The 22,127-nt window shown below is 48.1% G+C and overlaps 1 protein-coding gene across 1 annotated transcript in view; it reads right to left on the bottom strand.

Moving 5' to 3' along the window:
- LOC138373823 (polycystin-1-like protein 2) overlaps positions 1 to 20,172 on the bottom strand; it is a 79,349-nt gene extending 59,177 nt beyond the window's left edge. Inside the window, exons 1-7 of the mRNA XM_069456420.1 lie at positions 19,872 to 20,172; positions 17,377 to 17,535; positions 16,543 to 16,728; positions 12,429 to 12,539; positions 9,854 to 10,001; positions 2,964 to 3,193; positions 765 to 1,169 (exon numbers count right to left, since the gene is read on the bottom strand). Coding sequence (XP_069312521.1) covers positions 765 to 1,169; positions 2,964 to 3,193; positions 9,854 to 10,001; positions 12,429 to 12,539; positions 16,543 to 16,728; positions 17,377 to 17,535; positions 19,872 to 20,172 — 1,540 coding nt within the window. The remainder of the gene's footprint in view (positions 1 to 764; positions 1,170 to 2,963; positions 3,194 to 9,853; positions 10,002 to 12,428; positions 12,540 to 16,542; positions 16,729 to 17,376; positions 17,536 to 19,871) is intronic.
- Between the last annotated feature and the right edge of the window lie 1,955 nt (positions 20,173 to 22,127).

Consider the following 22,127-nt stretch of genomic DNA (forward strand, 5'->3'; position numbering starts at 1 on the left):
ACCTGCTGAGTTCTCACCCACTGTCCAACACACCTCTGAGATCCCCGGGCGGCTGTGGGCAGGTCCCAGGTGGGCTGGAGACTCTGCAATTCCCTTCGCATTCCTGCCTGCCGACCTCATCACACGGCCCTCAGGGACTCTCTGTTCCTTTCAGATTAAATACAAATGTGTGCTGTGGCCTCCGGTCCTGGCTGGTGCCAGCCAGTCTGTCCCCCAGCCAGCATCATGGCGACACTTCCTCTTTCCATCCCCCTCTCTTCCACCCTTCAGTTTTTACCTCTCCCCAACCAGGGAATGGGCTGCTGTTTCCTAAGCCACTCTCTCCTCTAGAGATGCTGGAAAAAGCCTGATACACCTGCTATCTTCCAGTGGTTCTCAACAGGGTGATTTTGCCCCTCTGGGACATTGTGACAATGCCTGGAGACATGTTTGGTTGTCATGGTTTGGAGCGCTGGTGCTACTGGCATGTAGTGGATGCTGCTAGATGCCAGAGATGCTGCTAAAACTCCCACAGTAGCAGCCCCCAACTGTACCGAAGAATTATTCAGCCCCAAATGTCAGCAGTGCCAAAGCTGAGAACCCCTGCCACTGTGAGCCCCGTGAAGGCAGATATCGGTCTCTTCCTGAGTTTCTGATCCAGGCAGGATGCCGTGAGCCATGTTTGTGCCCAGGACGCACTGAAAAACTGACTGGCAGAACCTGGGTACCGAGTCAGGAAGGAAAGAGGAGGGAGGTCTGGAAGGGGAGCCACCAACCCCAGGTACCTTCAACCGGAACGGCCACTCGGTAAATCCCAAATGGCTCCCCGGAGCTCACTTCCTTGTGGGAGAAGGTTGCACTGCGTCCTGCCACCTCAAAGGTCAATTCCTCCGGGGTGCCCTGAGCCACTGAGACATTGATCAACAGGTCCTGTCCAAGCTCCAGATGGTCTGAAGCCCAGGAGGCCTGCAGCCCTGACAGCGGCTCCACGAAGTGGACCATGATGTTGCTGGAGGGCGTGGAGCGGGTGGCGTTGCTGACGGCCCGGATCTCCAGCTGGTGCCTCCCGGGGCCCATCAGGTCCTGGGTTTCTGTGTCCAGGGTCACATTGTATGGCAGTGCGCCCCGCTGGGTGGTGGACTCAGCCAGGGTCATGTTCCCCAAAAGCACAGTATAGGTCACCCCTGTTCCTACGTGGGGTAAGAAAAATGTAAGAATGTTAGTGACAACCGTGCAATTGATAACACTATGGTAGTTCAGACTCAGTCTCTGAAGCCAGATTCCGCATATAGACACACATATGGATATAGACACAAAGAAATATGTAAGGATGTACCCCTCACCCTAAATATTAACAGCAATTACCCCTGCGGATCAGGTTAATGAGTGATTTTTTTTCTTTTTGTGTCCTCTCTGTTCATATGCATGTTCTAATTTCTTTATACTACACGTGTTACGTGAGATCTTAAAAGTCCATAATAAGTAAATTAGAACATTTTGTTGCCAGGGATATCCTTGGGGGGGAGGAAGGCTGAGAAGGGAGCATCTCTTAAGGGAGTGGGCTGATTTTACGCGCAATAGGGAGCCTCGAGTCATCATTGCAGCAGGGGCAGGTGCCTGCCCAGAGCTATGTCTACACGAGAACTTGGCCGTTCACGGGAAGATGGGGGCTCCCTTGCAGGATGCTACAGATTGTGGTTAACTCTTAAAATCTGATTTAAACCAACAAATTAGGATTCTTTCCAGTAGAAGCCAAGCTAGTATATTTAAGAACTAGGATTCTTGTTTGGATGAAGATGATGATGAAGATGATGATGATGATGGTGGTGGTGGTGGTGATGATGATGGTGGTGATGATGACAATGGAAGCCTCATGAAGTCAGGAACCCTGACTTCCATATTTGCTGCCTCCTGGCACCTGGGAAAGAGCAGGCACTCAATTCTATTTGTAGAATGAGTAAATGCGTGAAGGGTTATTTTAAGTTTCCTCAGATGCACCTGTCAGCCATCTTTCCCCAGCAAGCACACGAGAAGCAAAAGGCGTCCTGTGAGCTCTGAGTTAGAGCCCGTGACAGCTTCCACCAAGTCATTGGCGTGTGAGGTCACCTGAGCCACCTGCTCCTTTCTGCAGCTCAGTGCCGCACCGTTAGCACATCCAGGCCCTGTCCTGATCTCAAACCGGGCCTGGCTTCAGGAAAGGTGCAGCCCTGGGTGAGGATGGGTCCTAGCCAGGAAGGTCTCTATTGACAGAAGGGCTGATAGTTAAAATATTTAACAGCCAATACTTCGTGGGCACCAATCCATTATAATAGAAGCTCTGATGCATTGGAACGGGCACTGTGACCAATCAGGATGGATGCTATGGGCAGTCAGCATGGACAGCTCGACCAATCAGAATAGACACGATGACCAATCAGAGTGGACTCTGTGACCAATCAGAATAGAGCCCAGCCGTAGGTAACCAGGGGTGTGGGTGTATCAGTGGGTGCATCTGAACATCAGCCCCGACTGGGTGCGACTGGGCTGTGCCAAGCTGGTTGACACTCGCTGTGCTGAGATGGGCCCGGCTGGGAGCACTCCCAGCCCCACCTCATCCTGTTCAGTTCCCCCCGACAAGGAGTGGCTTGGAAGTTCATTCCTGTGACAGGGCTATGGGCAGGCAAGGAAGGGCCTTGGGAAGGCTGGGGGCTCTCACTAGCTTACTAGCCTTGGGACTTTGGGCAAAGTTTTTAACCTTTCCATGCCTTCATTTCTCCATCTGTAAAATGGAGATAACACTTGTATGTATTTAGTAGGCTACTACATGCAAAGCGCTTAGAACAGTACTGGGCACACACTAGGTGCTAAATAAATGAATAAATAGTAGCTAAAAAATGAACTTAAGGGGTTGAAGTTATTATTTATTAAAGCCCGGGAGTTGGATAGATTTGGAGGAAATTAATGATGGCAAGTTGGCCTTGACCTGCCCAGGTGTGTGGACTCACCTCCATCGAGCTCCACCTGGATCCACAGAGGATCCCCAAAGACGGTCCGGCAGAGGGGGCTGGCTCCCGACTCGGACAGGCCGGGGCACCCGGTCACTCTGAGTCTCTCCATCTTGCCTTGCACTGTCACTTGCTTCTGAGCTGTCACGTGCCACTCGCTGGTGGTGCACTCAGCAAACACAGTGAATTCCCCAGGGGACGTGAACTGATGGGTCACGTTGCTGGACAAGCTGCCGGCCACAGTCAGAAGCGTTACCAGTGTCGGGGACACACAAACACACACATTCACACATGCACCTCACACCTTCCCTGCTCTGCAAAGATGAAAAGACGAAGAAAGTGATGCTACGTGCCTGAGCCCGGCTCTCAGTGTTGGGGCAGGTTACACTGAGGCGTCCGCAAGTGGCTGCGGAGAGGTAGAAACTGCCTGAGCAGGGAGGCAACTTTCGCCTGCACGTCCCTTTGTGGCCATTTACGCCTCTGTGGCTCACACAGAGCGTGTCACTGCGCGCTTCTGCGTCGTCTGTAAAATACTGTACTCCAGACTACCTTTCTCCGGCTTATCCTCCCCACCTGTAAAATGGGACCAGATTCCAAATGTATCAAAGCTATAGGTATGTTTTGGCTCTCCTTTTCCTCAGGGGACTAATTAAAATCTCCTGTATGGCCTGCATAGATCTTACCCTCCTGACTTTCAGGAATGAAGGAAGAGCACCAGAAATGGTAAATATTTAGATAAATGTAGAGACTATATTTCTCTTCTTAAATTACTATTATATTTGAGACAGAGTCTCACTCTGTTGCCCCTGGTACAGTGCTGTAGCATCAGCCTAGCTTACTGCAACCTCAAACTCCTGGGCTCAAGCGATCCTCCTGCCTCAGCCTCCTGGGTAGCTCGGACTACAGGTGCTCCCCACCACACCTGGCTAATTTTTATATTTTTTAGCAGAGACGGGGTCTCACTCTTGCTCAGGCTAGTCTCAAACTCCTGAGCTCAAACGATCCTCCCGCCTCAGCCTCCCAGAGTGCTAGGACTACAGGCGTGAGCCACAGTGCCCGGCCTCTTCCTAAATTCTTTAAAATATGTATGATTGTTGAGAGGGGTTTTCAATGTATTTAGATGTCATACATATGGCAATTATAACATAAAAGCATATCAGTAAAGAGACCTATATTCTAATAAGACTTCAATATTTTACCTGAAATAGTAAAACATTACTGAAAAAAGAAATGCAAAGAGATATAGCCAAAAAGCCAAAAGATGAGTTAAAATGTAATACTAAAAATATTCAAATAATCCAGAAGAAGGCAAGAAAGGGAAAACAGAGGAAAAATGAACAGAGGGGACAAACAGAAAACAACAAAATACCAGACCTAAATCCAATTAAATCAATAAGTACATTTATTGTAAATGGTCTAAACACACCAATTATTGCGCCAGACTATATTTTAAAAAATGAAACCCAACTACATACAGTCTCCGAGAAGTCCACTTTAAATATAATGATATAGATAGATTAACCAAATAGAGCTTCTGGAAATGAAAGGGGAAATACAAAACACAGTGGAAAGTTTTAAGAATAGGCTAGACCAAGCAGAAGAAAGAATTTCAGAGCTTGAAGACAACTCTTTTGAATCAACCCATTCAGTCAAAAATAAAAAAACAAAGAATCAAGAGGAATGAATAAAGTTTACAAGAAATATGGGATTACATAAAATGGCCAAATATAAGAATCACAGGCATCCCCAAGGATGAAGAAGAAAAAGCAAAAGGCCTAGAAAACCTATTGAGGGAATAATTGAAGAAAACTTCCCTGGTTTTCCTAGAGATTTAGACATCCGGATACAAGGAGCTCAACAAACACCTGGGAGATTCATTGCAACAAGGGCGTCACCAAGGCATGCTGTCGTCGGACTGACCAAAGTCAACATGAAGGAGGGACCCTTAAATATAATGATATAGATAGATTAAAACTAAAAGGATACAAACATCCAAAAAAAAGTTGGAGTGGCCATTATTATTATTATAACATCAGACAATGTAGATTTCAGAACAAGAAAATGCAATAGTAACTCTATTGTGAAGGATGGCTTTGAATAGCAAAGTTTAGTCTATCTTTCAGTGATCTGTCTGGAGGAAGTAATTTAGTCCATTCTCTGAACTCTGGTGTCATCCGAAATTGCCCAGGACTAAAAGGCAGAGAAATGGATCTTTCTCCATTTCTCTCCCAGGGATCTCACCCAGGGGAGAAGAGCAGTAAGTGGTTTTAGACACTTGCCAGCAAAGGAGAGAGATGCTCGGAATACAAAGAAATGAAGACAACAACTTAAAAATTCATCGTATGATGCTTTGACCCAGCAGTTGTATTCCTGAGTATACGTTCAACAGGAATGTGTACCTACACACCCCACAAGACATGCACGTGCTAGAATATTCATGGCAGCACAATTTGTAATAGCCCCAAATGGGAAACCACCATAATGCTTATCAACATTAGAATGGATAAGTAAATCGAGGTATATTCACACAATCGCATGTTATATAGCAGTGAGAAAAAAGAAATCATAATTATATACAATATGGATAAACCCTCAAAATGTAATACTGAGCAGAAGTCAGACACAGAATGTATACTTTATGATCGTATTTATATAGGTTCCAAACAGAGGTCACACTGATCTATGATGTTAGAAATCAGTATAGTGGTTATCCTTGGGGGTGGGAGGCTCCCACATCTCTTGCCTGAGTCACTATGTTCCTAAAAAGACAAGTGACCCAAGTCCTTGCCTTTTCCTACACATAAGAAAACATCTGGCCGGGCGAGGTAGTTCACGCCTGTAATCCTAGCACTCTGGGAGGCCGAGGTGGGTGGATTGCTCAAGGTCAGGAGTTCGAGACCAGCCTGAGCAAGAGCGAGACCCCGTCTCTACTAAAAATAGAAAGAAATTATCTGGCCAACTAAAATATATATAGAAAAAATTAGCTGGGCATGGTGGCGCATGCCTGTAGTCCCAGCTACTCAGGAGGCTGAGGTAGGAGGATCGCTTAAGCCCAGGAGTTTGAGGTTGCTGTGAGCTAGGCTGACGCCACAGCACTCACTCTAGCCTGGGCAACAGAGCAAGACTCTGTCTCAAAAAGAAAAAAAAAAAAAAAAAAAGAAAGAAAACATCTGATGGGGTTAAGTGATTATATTTCTGCATAACCAGATGAACTTCAGTCATCTGTAACCGGATTTACTCTGGCACCCAAACTCTGATGTGATTTGACGCATACGGACCCTCCACAACCTGTATATAAGCTACAAGCTGAAACTCTGTTTCGCAGCAGCCTGCCAGAACCTCTCTGAAAGACTCCTCCGGGCTGGGGTCCTCGGTCTATAGCCCTCTGCAAGATTTCAGAATAAAACTAACTTCAATTATTTAAAGAGGTTGAATTTTTTTTTCCTTCTGTTGCCATAGCCAACCTACATATTCTCCTGAGAAAACTCTCCTTACACTGGCTGGCATCAAAGGCTCTTCCTGAGCAGGCCCCCTGCGGAGTCTTCCAGCATCTTTCATTTTCCCAGACCCCAAACTGCAGGTGTGACCAGGAGCTTGCGGTTATTCAAGCATGCCACACACTTTCAGGTCCGTGCTGTTCCCTTTTCCCTAGATCTGCTGCTCCTGCCTTATAATTCTGGCTCCCTTGGAAAGGACTTTAGCCTCCAGATCACTATAAGGCTTGTATTGTCTTGTGAATTACTGGTTTCCAGACAAATCCCCTCGGCTCTCCCAGACTCAGCAGCGCAATAGGCTGCTTTGAGTAACTGAAAAACAATGTCAATCCCCAGATCCAGCAGTAGGTGGCGCTGAGCTAACCAACGCTGGACTTGGACACATTTCACCTTGTATAAATTGTTCTATAAAGCCTATGACACTATTTCTGAAATGTAGAACGTTTTCCATGACAAACAGAAAAAAAAAAAAAAAAAACAGCCCACCATGCAAATGAACGCAAGACACGGAGAATGCAAGATGAGAAGGAGCTTCTAAAGGGGAAATCTGCCAGGTGTGGGGGCTCAAGCCTGTAGCCCTGGCTTCTCAGGAGGCTGAGTGGGGAGGATCGCTTGAATCCAGGAGTTCGAGGCTGCAGTGAGCTATCATTCTGCCACTGCACTCTAGCCTGGGTGGCAGAGCAAGACTCTGTCTCCAAAAATAACAATAATAAATAAAGGGGAAATCCTTTGACTTTTATTATGCTGATTTTATTTGAGGTTGGATTCTCCCTATGAGCTCATATTCATCTAGGATAAACACAGAGTGTCTGATTTTAAAATCTCTGCCTCCTAGACTAACAAGGAGTGAAGCCAAAGTAGGAGTATGTACAAACATAAAAGCACAGTGGCATTTACACAAAGTCTGTGGCTTCTATATACTTAAAATTCATGCTCTTTTCCATTTTGTAAATTGGGTGCTGAGACTGCTAGTGTTGATGAGAAAGCACTAGAAATATATCCCCCCATGTTAATAAAAATGATAGACAAAGGTACAAGGGTAGTTTCAAGGTCCAACAAATCTTTAAAGTAGAGGCAATTGGATTGTTTTGGTGGGGTGGTGGTGGAGAGGGACCACCCTCTATTTCTTTTGAAAGAGAAAAAAATGCCAGTGGCTCTTGCTTGGGAGATATTGCAAATGTAAAACAGTCCTCCTTGTTTCTTATGTTGTAATCACACACAAAATTCCAGACTTGGACTCACCACCCAGAATCAACAAATATTAGCATTTTGTCCTGTTTGCTTCGGTTCTAAACCACTGTTTGTTTATCACTGGAAAGTCCTCATGTAAGCAGAAGGTGTTAGCGGGGCTACCTAGGATCAATTTTGACTTAGGCCGCATGCAAGCTGTGTAAGATTTGGGGGCTGAGAGTTTGTGTAGCTTACCAGCCATTGTTTTCTTGATGAAACGATAGAAACATAATTTCTCATTTTACTCCGTGAATCACTCAAGACAGCCACCAATATAAATGTGACAGGGAAGGAAACAGAATCCCAGCAGGACCGGGTTGTCTCAGAGTCACATCGCGTTCGCAGCAGCTGGGATTAGGACCCCAGCCTCAGGACCCCCAGGGTGGCCCATTGTAACTGGTGTCATGGACGCTGCCCATGCGTGGTCCCCGTGACCTTCGACAGCTGCTCAGTTTGAGACCTGAACTCACTGGGCCAGATCCAGGCTGTGGACAGGGCTGGCCCCATTTGCCCCACCCCACCCAGGGCTTCTGGGAATCCGGCACCCCGGGGGCTGGATCCAGAACCTCTGGCTCCTGCAGCTACACCCGGAGGTGTTTTGGTGTTGGGGGAGAAGCATATGGCCAGGGGCCTCTGGGCCCCCCGATTGAACTCTGAACTGTTGGGAATCGGGTTTAGCGTCTGTCAAGTTGGGGAGGTGACTCTGTGCCCTGGAGGATGCCAGGTGCAGTGTCGTCAGGCCCTGGTGCCGCACGCTGTGCTGTCCCCACCCGAGGCCAAGAGCCTGAGCTTCGATGCCAGACAGTCTCGGCTTGCACGGCCGCTCTGCCACGCCCTGGCTGTGTGACAGGGGCAACGCTACCGTACCTCCCTCCGCCTCAACTCCTTTGTCTGTGAAAACAAGATGACGATCATCTAGCACAGCCCTGTCCCGTGGAAATATGTGGGCCACATGTGTAGCTTTTCATTTTCTAACGGCCGCATTGAGAAAAGTGAGAAGAAACAGCTGAAATTAATTGCAATAATTCATTTTCTTTAACCCAATATAGCCAAAATACTATCATTTAAACCTGTAAGCAGTATCAGCAAATCATTGGTGTGATATTTTACGTTCGTATTTGGGAGGGGACTAAGTCTTCAAAATCCCGTGTGTATTTAACACCTACAGCATAATTCGGTGGAGACCTGCCACATTTCAAGCACTCAGTAGCTCCTGTGGCCGGTGGCTGCCATATGGACACCACAGCTATAGCTCTAGGGTTGTCGTGAGGCTTAAATGGGATTGTGTGTGCACACTGCTTAGCTGGACTATTATTAATATTAATATTACTCCTGGGCCGGGCGCGGCGGCTCACGCCTGTAATCCTAGCTCTCTGGGAGGCCGAGGTGGGCGGATTGTTTGAGCTCAGGAGTTCGAGACCAGCCTGAGCAAGAGCGAGACCCCATCTCTACTAAAAATAAAAAGAAATTATATGGACAACTAAAAATATATATAGAAAAAATTAGCCGGGCATGGTGGTGCATGCCTGTAGTCCCAGCTACTCGGGAGGCTGAGACAGGAGGATCGCTTGAGCCCAGGAGTTTGAGGTTGCTGTGAGCTAGGCTGACGCCACGGCACTCACTCTAGCCTGGGCAACAGAGTGAGACTCTGTCTCAAAAAAAAAAATAAAATAAAATAAAATAAAAATATTACTCCTATTATTTTTATTGTCCCTCACACCAAGATGAGCATCTTCTTCACCCCATTCCCAGCTGAGCTGAGATTCTGCACAGAGTGGAGCTGGAAGGACCAAGCTCTTCCTCGTGACTTTCCCTGTAGCCTCCATAATGACAAAACCTACGTGGCAGGGTGTTTGCAAATGCAGCAGCAATATTTCCTGCCACCCCTGCCCGCGTGCCCCTTTGCAATATGGCGCCATACTCCTCTCGTAGGTGGAGCCTTTCTCTTCCTGTTGAATCTGGGCTTAGCCATGGGACATCTAGCGAGGCCTTGCTAGACCAGCCAACCCCAGGTAAATTGGCCCAGGCAAGAAAATCTACCCAGCTCTCCAAAGAACCATGAAAAATAGCAACTATTGCTTTAAACCACTAAAGCAAGGGATGGTTTGTTATGCAGCAAAAACTGACTGATACAACCTGACCCAAGGCTCAGAGATTTCCCCTTACCTGGGAGGGTAGTAAGAATCAAAAGTGTGGCCATCTCCCGTACTAATTATACAGGACAGGTTTCCTATGTAGGGAGAGAGAAGCCACGTCAGGGAGACGGTGACGTTGTCAAAGACGAAACTCTCATCGGACACCTCCAGCTGCAGGCCTGCAGGTGAAAACACAAGATGCTGTGTCCCGTCACGAAGGAAAATTGCATATTTCAGTTTAACACCTATTCTCTTCCCTCTACCTGTCCCTTATTTTTACGTGGGGCTTTTAAAGTTTTTAAACTTTTTTTTTTTTTTTACTTTTGAAAGTTCTTTTGAATTTTGTTTTTCATTCACAGGTAATACACAACTGAGATACAGAATTTGAAACATCTAAAAGGGTATATCCCTCAGCCTCCAGTTCTGCTGCCCAGCCTGCCAGTGTCACCAGTATCCTGGGTCACCTTCCACAGACACCTACGCATACATGAGCACATATGTACTTTGTTATTTACACATGTTTTTTCACTTAGTATATCTTGGGGATTGGTTTATATGACTACAGTTAGAGTTGCTTCGTTCTTTTTAATGGCTGTATAATGTACCCTAATTCCTGTAATCCTAGTACTTCGGGAGGCTGAGGGAGGAGGATCGCTTGAGGCCCGAAGTTCGAAACCAGCCAGGGCAACAAAGCAAAACTCACCCATCTCTATAAAAAATAGAAAACATTAGCCGGGCATGGTGGCACGTGCCTGTAGTTCCAGCTAATCAGGAGGCTGAGGTGCAAGTATTGCTAGAGCCCAGGAGTTTGAGGTTGCAGTGAGCTATGATGACATCACTGCACTCTAGCAGGGTGGGTGACAGAGTGAGACCCTGTCACAAAAAAAAAAAAAAAACAAAAACAAAAACATGGTGGATGAATGAGTTCACTGAGTGCACATTAAATTTTATAAGACCTTGAACTTCGGAAGTTGGCATGGAGGATGGGGTGAGGGAAGTAGAATTTGCTGGGCTTCATGCACTCTGGGCTGATTTGTGCAGCACAATCTTTCAGATATAAGATATTAAGAGGCTGAATGCAAACGAAAGGGCTTTCTTGAGCTGAACAGAGAGCTGTCACGGTCCTGATTCACAGCTTCCGAGGGTGCTCACGATGCCACGAGGCCTTTCTGGGCGCAGTCGGCCAGGGGGCTGGATAAAGTCCCTCCCTTCACAAATCAGAAACAGAGTGTGATGGGAACAGGCTGGCTCACAAGGGGGCAGGATATTTGAAATCGGGGTTGGGCCATCAAATACGGTCCAGGTGACCGCCAGACCCAACACACCCCTGTGCCCTTAAGCTACACGTTTTGGTGACAGTAACGCTGTGGCTGGCAGATCACCACAGGGCACCCTTTGTCTATGAGCAAGTCCCACAATGGAAATTGCTGCCAAAACACATGACCCGCTCTTCCCAGAAAACAGAAGGGAGACATTGCATTTGCAGTGTTTCACCCAGGCGTGTCCAGCAAACTAACGCTGCCGGTAAAGATGGTCTTCCGTCCACCCTCCGCTTCCTGCATGCTGTCCTCTGTGGGCCCCCCTCCTTCTGTACCCACCAGCCTGCTCTCCTGGATGGCCCCTGGGGACCCCAACATTCGCTGACTCATCTTTTCCCTCAGAGCTCCTGTTCCTATTGCTCGTGTCCTCAGTCGAAGCTGCTGCTCCAAGCGGTTAATTTGGTTTCACAGCCTTAGGGGAATCAGTGAGCTCAGGGGCTGTGCGTAGGAATCTAAATCAATGCGGCCAGTTTGGAGGGCAGTTTGGCGACGTCCATTACACTGTGACCCAGCATTCACACTACCGAGCATCTCTCCTCTGAAAATAATCCCAGGCATAAGAATGAACACTGCAGAATGGCACATAACAACAGAAAGTCGGAAGGGACCTAAATGTTCATCAACACGGGACCTGGTTACATAAATCATCATCTCAGGGTGGAATACAATGCAGTCAGTAAAAGAACAAGGCAGTGACTTGGAAAGATGTCTAGAATTTATTATTAAGTGAAAGAAAATTGAGTGGTAGACCCACATGTTAACATGACTATACTTTTATAAAAATATGCATATATCCATTCATACAAAGCCATGTCTACACAAACATTTTAAAAAGCAGGGAAGAATTTATTTTAAATAATACTTAACAGTGTTTCCTTATGGGGACTAGGTTTGTAGAACTGAAGGGAGAGATTTTTTTTTTCTCCTTAATTTATAAAACTTTTATATATTGTGGTATTTTTACAGCTTTCAAGATTCGGATTTTTAAAAAGTGCCCATGCGTTCCAAATGGCTGTCTATGCACAGGGTGGTGGCTGAGCAGGTGCAGGGTGTGGGGGACCCTGGGACTCCTTTCTGCCTCTGCAAACAGAGGCTTGAAATGCTTTACCCCGAGGGGGCCGAGTCAGGTGGGGAGGAGGGACTGCAGGGGAGCTGTTTTGGGACAGGAAGTCTCTTAGCACACAGCCATCAGCCCGCGGGGGCGGCTGCTGCCTCTGCTCCCGGAAGAAGCTGCACATGCTGTGGAAGTAAAGTGTAATTCCTACACCCGAGCAAGCCGGGACTCACCTTCCTGGCACTGGTACTGCACCCACAGGTAGCTGCCCTGAGTCGGGCACAGGTCTCCAAAGTAGGTCCCATCTGCTGCCACCTGGCATGCCTGCAGCCCCTGGCAGTGGCCTGGGAAGCAGGAACAGGGTACAAGACAAAAGCGGAAACATTCAGCAGAGCCACACAGAGATGCATTACCTCCCATTCATTCATTCATTCGTGCATTGACCCACCATCTGCCCAAGCGATATCGGCTGCTGTCTATGGAAGACCCGGCCCTGGGCTAGGTACGCGGGGGAGAGAGAGAAGTAGGCTTCCTGCCCTCAGGTAGCTCAGGGTCCAGCACATTGGTTCTCTAACGTTAGCATGCACTACGCCTCTTGGAGGGCTTGTGAAGACACTGCATTTCAGACCATTCCAGACCTTTCCAGACCATTCCAGACCTTTCCAGACCATTCCAGACCCAGTCCCCAGGGACTGGGATTCAGTAGGCGTGGAGGCAGCTGGAGAATTTGCGTTTCTAACAAGTTCCCAGGGGTTGCTGCTGGCCCAGGGACCTCATTTTGAGAACCACTGGTCTAGTAGCATTTAATCAGGTGGCCCAAAATAGAATTGACACCCCAAGACCCAGCAGAGAAGGGGCAAGTTTAGGAATCCTGGGTCTATCAGGGGTGCCAGGTGCCCACAGAAGGGAGGAGGGTGGAGCCCACACCAGAAACTTCAGGGTCACCCAACACTTCTCCCAGGGAGATTAATTATATCTGCAAAGTACCTTCTGCCATGTAAGTCAACCTGGTCATAGGCGTGGTATCTCATTATTCCCACAGTTCCAGGGATTATGGTGAAAAATATTAGGAGCCATAATTCTGCAAATGCTGGACAGGAAGAGGTAAGAAGCCAAGGTGCTTCTCATCCTGCCTCTCACATCAGTTCCCCCAGAGCTCCAGCTCTCTCTGGACAGGCCCTCCCTAGATGGTCCCAGCTGCCACAGGCCAGCCTCTGCATGGCCCTAGCACCTGCTGGATGGCCCTGACTTCTGGTTTGGGGAAGACCATCCCTTCCAGCTGTCCCTGTAGCCTTTAGAAGTGGTAGCAGCTTTCCGTTGCTGCTCATGTCAGGTTTGCAGCATCATTTCATGTTTGGCTTCTCATCACTTCCCTAACTTAGGAAACCAATTCCCTGCATTAAATTCCCTCTGTTGAAAGACCTAGCATGGTTTCTGTTGGAGATACCTAGTTGGAGAGATCCCAATCTGAGTTGCTTCCACGATATGTATCCACAGCACTAGACTATAATCTCCAAGAGTGGGAGGGGTGTTTTTGCATTCTTTTTTTTTTTTTTCTTTGAGTCTCTTCCCCTCCTCTGCCCCCAGCAGTCCCCTAATATAAGCTCCAGTTAACAGGCAGCCCTCAGCATTCAACTACGATCACCAGAGCATGCAGGAATGTAAACTGCATTTGCAGAGTGTGTACAAGGTTCTCCTGACCCTCACAGGAGCCCTAGGAAACTTAGAAAGATTCTGCAACTTGCCTCAGGTCATGTAGGGATTTCAACCCAGACCTGCCACCCTCTTGCTGTGCACACTGCTGCCCACCTCCTGGGGGGTTCTGCCCTATACTTGAACATGGTCTAAGCAGTCTACACTGGAGATACCAGTGGAGCTCATAGCACAACCCACAAACCACACCATGCAAAACATCCAGCATCCCCTTGGAGCTGATAAACTGCCTCAAGATGCAGAGGCCAGGTCCCTGCTGTGTGTTTTTCCCAACACTGTTGGTATTTGGGACAATAATCCCAGATTCTCTCTCTGTCACTGTGGTCACACTGCAATCTAGACCCCGGGCCTGGCACTTCATGTCCCCACCGCCCTGCTCTCAGCCATTCTGTGCCCAGATCCTGCACTTCCCCAATAGCCAGTCTCCTGGGCCCCCACCTCTGCCCCATGAGCAAGGGACCCTCTCTGGTTAAACAGGAACCCCAGCCACCCCCATATATCTGCCTTCAGGCTAAATATACTCAAAGAGAAGTCTATTGCCCAAATCTGTGTTCTTTCCATGACCCCCTGTGGCCTCATATAATCCACTTAAAGAAAAATAAACTAAATCCAATCTAATTCCAGGATTTAACACGTCTTGCAGACAAACTTAACACCCCCACCCCACTCAGGGCACGGAAACGCCTCACTGCTCCGACTGGCCACAGACCAGCAGCAGTGGCACCGCTGGAAAGCTGGTTGGAAAGCGAGTGGAAGGTTTTTAAATTTTTTTGTCCACTGCTGTATCTCCAGCACACAGAACCTCACCTGGCACATCACAGATACAAAATGAGTTTGACACGAGTAAATAAATAGTCCCTTTGACTGCCCTTGGTCGCAGCATTTATCACACTGTTAGGTGACTGCCTGTCTGCGTCCATCTCCCTATTGGACCGTGGGCTCTTTGAAAAACAGAGCATGTTTGATTCATTCTTGTACCCACAGAGCCCAGGATGGTACATGGTATGATGTTGGTGCTCAATAAATGCTTATTGGCCGAATGAATAAGTGACCAAGGGATTTTAGAGATGGACCCCCCCCCCCAGGGCCCCTCCCAGATCTCCTCCTCTGACCCTGCCCAGTGGGGTACAGGGCTGCCCTCTAATCTGCTCCCTGGGCTGTGGGTGCCACGTTTCAGAAACTCACAGCTGAGCCTTTGAAGAGCAGCGCGCCCGGCCCCAGCAGTGCCTGGATGAGGGAGGCACATCCGTCCGGCCTGGCCTTTCCTCCTCTGAGGGGCCGCGGCCTCAGGAATGCCAGAGCAATGAAGAGGCAGCACCGGTTTCAGCATCCCCGGCCGGTTTCAGCATCCCCTCTCCCCACACCTGCTCCAAGGGAGCGAGGACAGTGTGGCCTGCCCGGGGAGGGGAGAGGGCCAGGCCTCAATGCCAAGGGAGGGGAGGCTCTGGAAGTACCAGGCACCCCTCTATGAATCTTCAGAGGGCTTCTGGGCAGAGGCAGAGGCTCAGCGGGGCAGAGGCTGAGAGGCACATGTGGGGAGATTGGCCCCGAGGCCTCAGGGCTCCCAGCCTGGGCGCGAGTGTCCTCACTTAGCCAAGACGCCGCAGGCCACCTGCCTTCCCAGGACCCACCCTGCAGGCTGGGCCGTGGTCACCCAGGCTGAGAGAGAGGCCACCCCAGTGTCCTGGACGATGGAAGCCTCCGAGGACTTTTCACCTTCCAGGAGGGTGCGGGAAGCCCCCGCAATCCCTGAAATTGAATCCTTGGCGCTGGGCCAGTGCGGCTCAGAGGCTCCTTTAACCTGATTTGGAAAAACAAAGCCCTAGAGAAGACGTCCCACACGGACAGGAGACAGCATCGGGAGCATCTGTCTCAGCATGATCCACGGTAGCCACGATTAAGAAACAGCTCGTACATCTTTCAACAGAAGAGACAAATCATGGCGCAATGATGTAATAGAGGAGACAAATAAACTAGAACATGTATCGAGATGGATAATACAGCTCAAAACATAACGTTGAGCAAAACGCAACAACAAAAACAAAAAGAAAACAAAAGAAACAGAGAAAAAAAGCACATTGCAGAATGACACATACAATATACCATTTATGTAAGCATTAAAGCCTGTCAAGCAACACTCCATGATGTTTGGGGATGCATGCATACAGAGTGAAAAGGGAGACCTGTGAGTGTCATCAGCAAACACGGAGTCTGCGACAGGAACAGGACCAAGGAGGGCCACGTGGGAGCCACGTGATGTACCCATTTGTTAAACAAGGGGACCTTAAGCAAATGTGGCGCAGTGTTAAGGTCTGACAAAGATGGGTGGTGGATCTGCAGGAGTGCACAATATTTTTTTTTCTTGTCTCTGTGTTTGGAATATTTCAAAATTAAAAGAATTAAGTTTTAAAAAGTAATGTTTCCCACTCAGGGAGCAAAATGCCCACCCGATCCACAGACCCCACCTCTGCTTCCTGCTCAGTGCTGTGGTCAAATCAGCCAGTTTTCCCAAATGTTGAACGCCCAAGGTCAGAGAGGAAGATTGTTAGAACCTTCCGGAACCCTTTGCTGGGCACAGAACACCAGCAACTGCCCTCTGCTTGCAGCCAGAGCTGCGGAGCCCCTGAGCCCTACCTGCCACCTCGTCCTTGACGTCAACCCAGCTGCAGTCCTCCATGAGGTCCGAGGGATGCCCGGCGTCCCGGGTGCAATAATGGGGCGTCCGGCGCCCGTAGAAGGCGTCCTGGACCCGGATGACCTGCCCGGAGCCGCAGTGCATGGTGGCGTTGAGTCCCTCGCAGGCCAGGCTCTGGCCGACCCCTGTGGCAAAAGGAAGGTGACACCGCAGAGGGGGTTCACAGCTACAGATGGGCACGTGCCAGTTTTGGGGAAGCAGGAGGGTCTTGGGGGTCAGGGCTGTGAGATGCCGGGCCCAGTAGGAGCCAGCTTGGCAGGGGTGAGAAGTATATCCTTTTTTTTTGTTTTGTCTTTGTTTTGGTCCTTGTTTTATCCAGCAAGCTCAGATTTTCTTTCAAAGCAGTGAGAAATATAAAACAGTCATCGAGAGTGTTGCTCCAGAGCCAGGCTGCCCAGGGGCAGATCCAGCCCAGCCTGACACGGCTGTGTGACCTTCAGCAGATTAGTTAGCTTCTCTGTGCCCCCTCTGTAGAGGGGAACATCATCACTAAACCTCGCAGGGTCGTTAGGAAGATTCAGTTTGTACGTGCAGAGTAAGAGCTGCGCAAGTGGTAACGGTTATTCTGTCTATTTTGAGTGTCGTCCTTGAACATTGTCTCAAAGCAGTGCCTGGCCCCCAGCAGGCAGGCGGGTACACAGGGAGTGAGACAGAGACGGAGAAACAGAAAGACCAAGAGAAAACTGAGACAGAGAAGGGGAGACAGAGAAAGAGAAGGCCAGAGAGAGACGGATCAGGGGTCAGGCAGGTGACAGGGCGGGCAGGCAGCTCACCAAACTCGCAGACAAAGGCGAAGGCGCGTGTACAGTCCCCAGAGGCAGCCCAGGCCGAGGAGGGGCCCCTGGCGATGTAGCCACAGGTGGCAGGCGTGGCCGGCCCTCCAAGCCAGTTGCTGTAGTTCACGCTCGAGGTGTCCAGCCAGGTCCCCGGACCTGAGAGGGCAACACAACCACCAGGACTTGGCAACTTTCTTCCTACCCCCTTTATAAAAATGCAGGGCCTGCCCCAGTGTAACTCCCCATGTGCAGTGGTGCTCAATCGATGCTGACCCGTGCGTGCAGGGGCCCTTCCCCACTGCTATCTTCAAACACTCCACCGTAAGAACTGGGGCGCCCAATTGGGGAGTCCACAAAAGATGGTTTGATTAAATAAATGACACTTCCAGCTCCGTCTAACCATAATCTAGAGAGTGGCCCAAAAGTGTGCCAGAGTGTGTTTGAAGGTGTCTCCTACTTCCCTATAAGCAGAGTCCCTTGTCAAATATATCTGGGCAGGCCGGGCACGGTGGTTCACACCTGTAATCCCAGCACTTTGAGAGGCCTAGAAAAGAGGATTGCTTGAGGCCAGGAGTTTAAGACCAGCCTGGACAATGTAGCAAGACCCTGTCCCTACAAAAAATAGAAAAATTAGCCAGATGTGGTGGCACACCCCTGAGGTCCCAGCTGCTTGGGAGGCTGAGGCAGGATTGTTTGAGCCTAGGAGTTTTGAGGCTGCAGTGAGCTATGATGACATCACTGCACTCTACCCTGACCCTCTGCATCCCCCAAAAGATACATAAATATGTATATATATGTACACACACACATTATATATGGGCAGTGCTGAGTTTAAATGTAAGCAGTTCTTGTTACTTCAGGGCTCTTCAGACCTTGAAAACACTAAGGAAACTCTTGAAGAGGTGTTTGTGTGTGTGTGTAAAACAAGAGCCCCTTGAGGACACCAGAGAGCTAGAAAACACTAGATATAAAAATTTACTGTGAAGACTCAAAAATATAATTATTAAATCTTTAAGAGAAATTCATGCAAATGGTTTTTTTAAAAAATTCAAACAGTACAAAAGGGTCTAAAATGAAGACATCTTCCCTCTCCCAACCTCTGTGCTGCTCCCATAATCGTTAGGGTTCCTGTAAATGGTTCCAGGCTGCATCTTATTCACATTTTAGGAGTTGCGAGTGCCTGAAATCTACTCACGCTGGTGCCATTGTAGTGCACACAGTGTCTGGCCCTTGCTCCTTAAATAACGTTAAGCATTGGAGGCTGTTACCTATCAGCCTGGTGAGAGCTATTTCATTTTCTGTGACAGCCACACGGCATCCCTTGAAAGATTGTAATAGACGTGACTCCTCTAGCCGCACATGAATAGATGTTCAATATAGAGAAATTGGCAATTGCTGCATCTCCAAGTCAAGAAACCATTCAACAGATGTTGCCTGCAGAGGTGTCTTAAGAATTTGTGTCCCCTTGGCTGCGAGTTTCCTCAAATGAGCTTCCCCAATGGCTCTTTGGTTAAGACATTTCCATGCACGCTGCTGTATTTCTGGGGGTGCTCAGCTCAGACCCAGTTACTCACTTCTCAAAGCCAGTAGCTTCTACAGGGGCAAAGAGAACCTCGGGCACTAATGTGGTAAACAGAGCAAATCAGGATTAGGAATCGCTCTGGCTGTCCTGAAACCCCACTGCCCTGCATGAGCCGCTCATCTTGAGCAAGTGAGCTCCTTCTCTCTGGACTTCATTTTCCTCACACATAAAAGAGGAGTAGCCATGCCCAGCTCATAGTGTCGGTGTGAGGATTAAATGCAAATGTCCCTTTGTCCGTAATCTCTTGTGTATAGGCACTGGGAAAACAAAAATGGCCAGAATATGGTGCTTTTCCTTGGAGTGCTCATAGTCTAGTGGGGAGACAGACACCTAAATCATTAAAGCCACACCAAAAATGCTCTCATAGAGATGGAGGGTCCTACCTGGCTGGGGTGAGGGATGGAGCCCTCAGAGAGTAAAGGGGAAGTAAGAGTTTTCAGGAGACTGTTAAAATCACACTTTCTAATGCAAATGGAGCTATACTCAGAACTTGACTTGCTTTAATCTCATAGTGAGTGGGGAAAGACATGTGGACTAAGCTGTTTAAAAATAGCATAGTCATTATTTTCTGTTCTCATCTGTAAAATGGAGACGGCAATAATAATTTTCTCATTGGTTATTGTAAGGACTCAACATGATACTGGCCATGAAGCACTCAGGATAGTGCCCAGACTATTCTAGCAAGAGCTGAAGAAGTCACAGTTAGTGTTATTATTGGGCACGTGCAAAGAAATGGAAATTTCTAGAGTGTCAGCTATGTGCTGGATTCTGTGCAAGATACTGCACATGAATTATTTTATTTGATCCACAAAACAGCCAAAGAGAAGGATATCCTTACCGTGAGAATTGGGACACGTTAATTTGTTCTGTGTTGCTCTGGGTGAGAAGTGACGGCTGTCACAGCACCTACCTTCTGTGGTTCCATTTGGTGCTGGGCTCCCCACGAGTCCAATCCACCATTCCCTGTCCTGGGAGATGTGCTTCTGCAGGAACCGCTGGGTGCCTTCATCACGGATGAAGACCAGGTGGCCTCCTTGCCTCTCACACCAGCTCTGGGCACCATGGAAGGTGCGTCCAAGTGGCACAAATTCATAGCAGGCATCTCTGAAGGCCACCTGGCTCTTAGAGCAAAAGCTCCCTTCCTCTGGCTTAGCGGTGGTGGCCCTAAACCTCAGAGCGAGCCCCAAGAGGACCAAGCCCAGTGCACTCATGCTGGGGCCTGCGGTGGAGCTTGCTCCGGGGGCTTCATATCCTGGTGCCTTCACAACCGCCGGCCATCCGTCTTCCCTTCTCTCTTCGCATCGCATCATAGCAGCTGCCTTTTGTGTAAGGAACAAAAGACTCAGGTTGACAGTGTCTGTAGTTTTATGTCACCCAGCTCTTTGTTCAGTGGCTGTTCCAAAGCCCGGTACCAAATGGCCTTCTAGAGAAAGATAAAGTTGCTGGATCAGCTGTCTGCTGTGGACAACAGCTGTGGACAACTGTGAGTGTCTGATAAAAAGTCCTTGCTATTGATTTTGTGTCATCACCCTGAGGGCCAAATGTTTCATGAGAAGCCATCAGCATGTGGGAAGTATGTGATAAAAGAAAAGTGACAGGAAAGTTAGAGTTATGGGATGGAAAAGAAAGGCTATCCCCAACCCTATCGTCTAGAGTGGCGACTGCGCTCTCACGATAATCAGTCTCTCCCCAGCGTGGCTGAAATCCTAATGGATATTTGGTCTCCTCTCTGATTCATCACGTTATCACTCATGCCTGCTGGGGAATAAAAATTCCCTAAAACAAATTTATTTTATGTCATGATGAAGATAGTATTTATTCAAAGCTCACACCTGCCCATCACTACCCGCTACCTAAACCCTCCAGTGGGTTTCCATGACCTATGGGTCAAGTTCAAACTTCCTAGCTTGGTATACAAGGCTCTGTATGGTCTGGCCCCTGACAATATTTCCAAACATATCCCCCCAAATGGGGGGAAACAGGCTTTCTCATCCCCTGCTGTTGTGAGTGTAAATTGGTACAATTTCTTTTTTTTTTTTTTAAGATCTCTACTCTTTTTTTGTTTTGTTTTTGTTTTTGTTTTATTTCAGAATATTACTAGTGGTACAAACACTTTGGTTATGTATATTGCCTTTTTATCACCCAAGTTAGAGGTACAAGCATGCCCAGAACGTGTATACAGCACCCATTGGGTGTGAATTTACCCATCTCCTCCTCTCCCCTCCTACCTGCCCAACACCCGATGAAGGTTACTTCCATATGTGCACGTAAGTGTTGATCAGTTAGTGCCAATTGATGGTGAGTACGTATGTGTTTGTTTTTCCATTCAAAGAATAGGCTCCAGCTCCATTATGACAATATCTATCAAAATTTAAAAAGCGTAAGCTCTATAACGCGGCAATTCCACTTCTAGGCATGATACCAACAGATACTGATTTCACACATGTATGAAAGGTCAAGGTTGTATAAGGTTGTTCATTACAGAATTTTGTAAGAAGGGAAAATTGGAAACAACCTAAATGTCTATTGATAGGAAATTGGTTAACAAACCTGTTAAAAAATGAGCAAATTCTTCCTATACAAAATTGGAAGGATCTCGAAGATTTTTTTTAATATTTAAAAGCAAAGTATGGGCTGGGCACGGTGGCTCACGCCTGTAATCCTAGCACGCTGGGAGGCCGAGGTGGGCGGATCATTGAGCTCAGGAGTTCGAGACCAGCCTGAGCAAGAGCGAGACCCCATCTCTACTAAAAATAGAAAGAAATTATATGGACAGCTAAAAATATACATAGAAAAAATTAGCCGGGCATGGTGGTGCATGCCTGTAGTCCCAGCTACTCAGGAGGCTGAGACAGGAGGATCCCTTGAGCTCAGGAGTTTGAGGTTGCTGTGAGCTAGGCTGACGCCACGGCACTCACTCTAGCCTGGGCAACAGAGTGAGACTGTCTCAAAAAAAAAAAAAAAAAATTGTAAAAGCAAAGTATGAGAGATTGTGCATGGTCGAATCCCACTTGTATAAAAACATATATAAATATTTATCTGTATGTGTACAATGTATCTCATAAAGAACATAAAAGAAACTGGCAACAGTGACGTCTTGGGAGGAGAACTGGGCAGGGAAACAGAGGAGGGAGGGGGACTGGAGACTTTAGTTTTGTTGGCTACC

The sequence above is a fragment of the Eulemur rufifrons genome, chromosome 23, assembly GCF_041146395.1.
Source record: "Eulemur rufifrons isolate Redbay chromosome 23, OSU_ERuf_1, whole genome shotgun sequence".
In the NCBI taxonomy this organism is placed as follows: domain Eukaryota; kingdom Metazoa; phylum Chordata; class Mammalia; order Primates; family Lemuridae; genus Eulemur; species Eulemur rufifrons.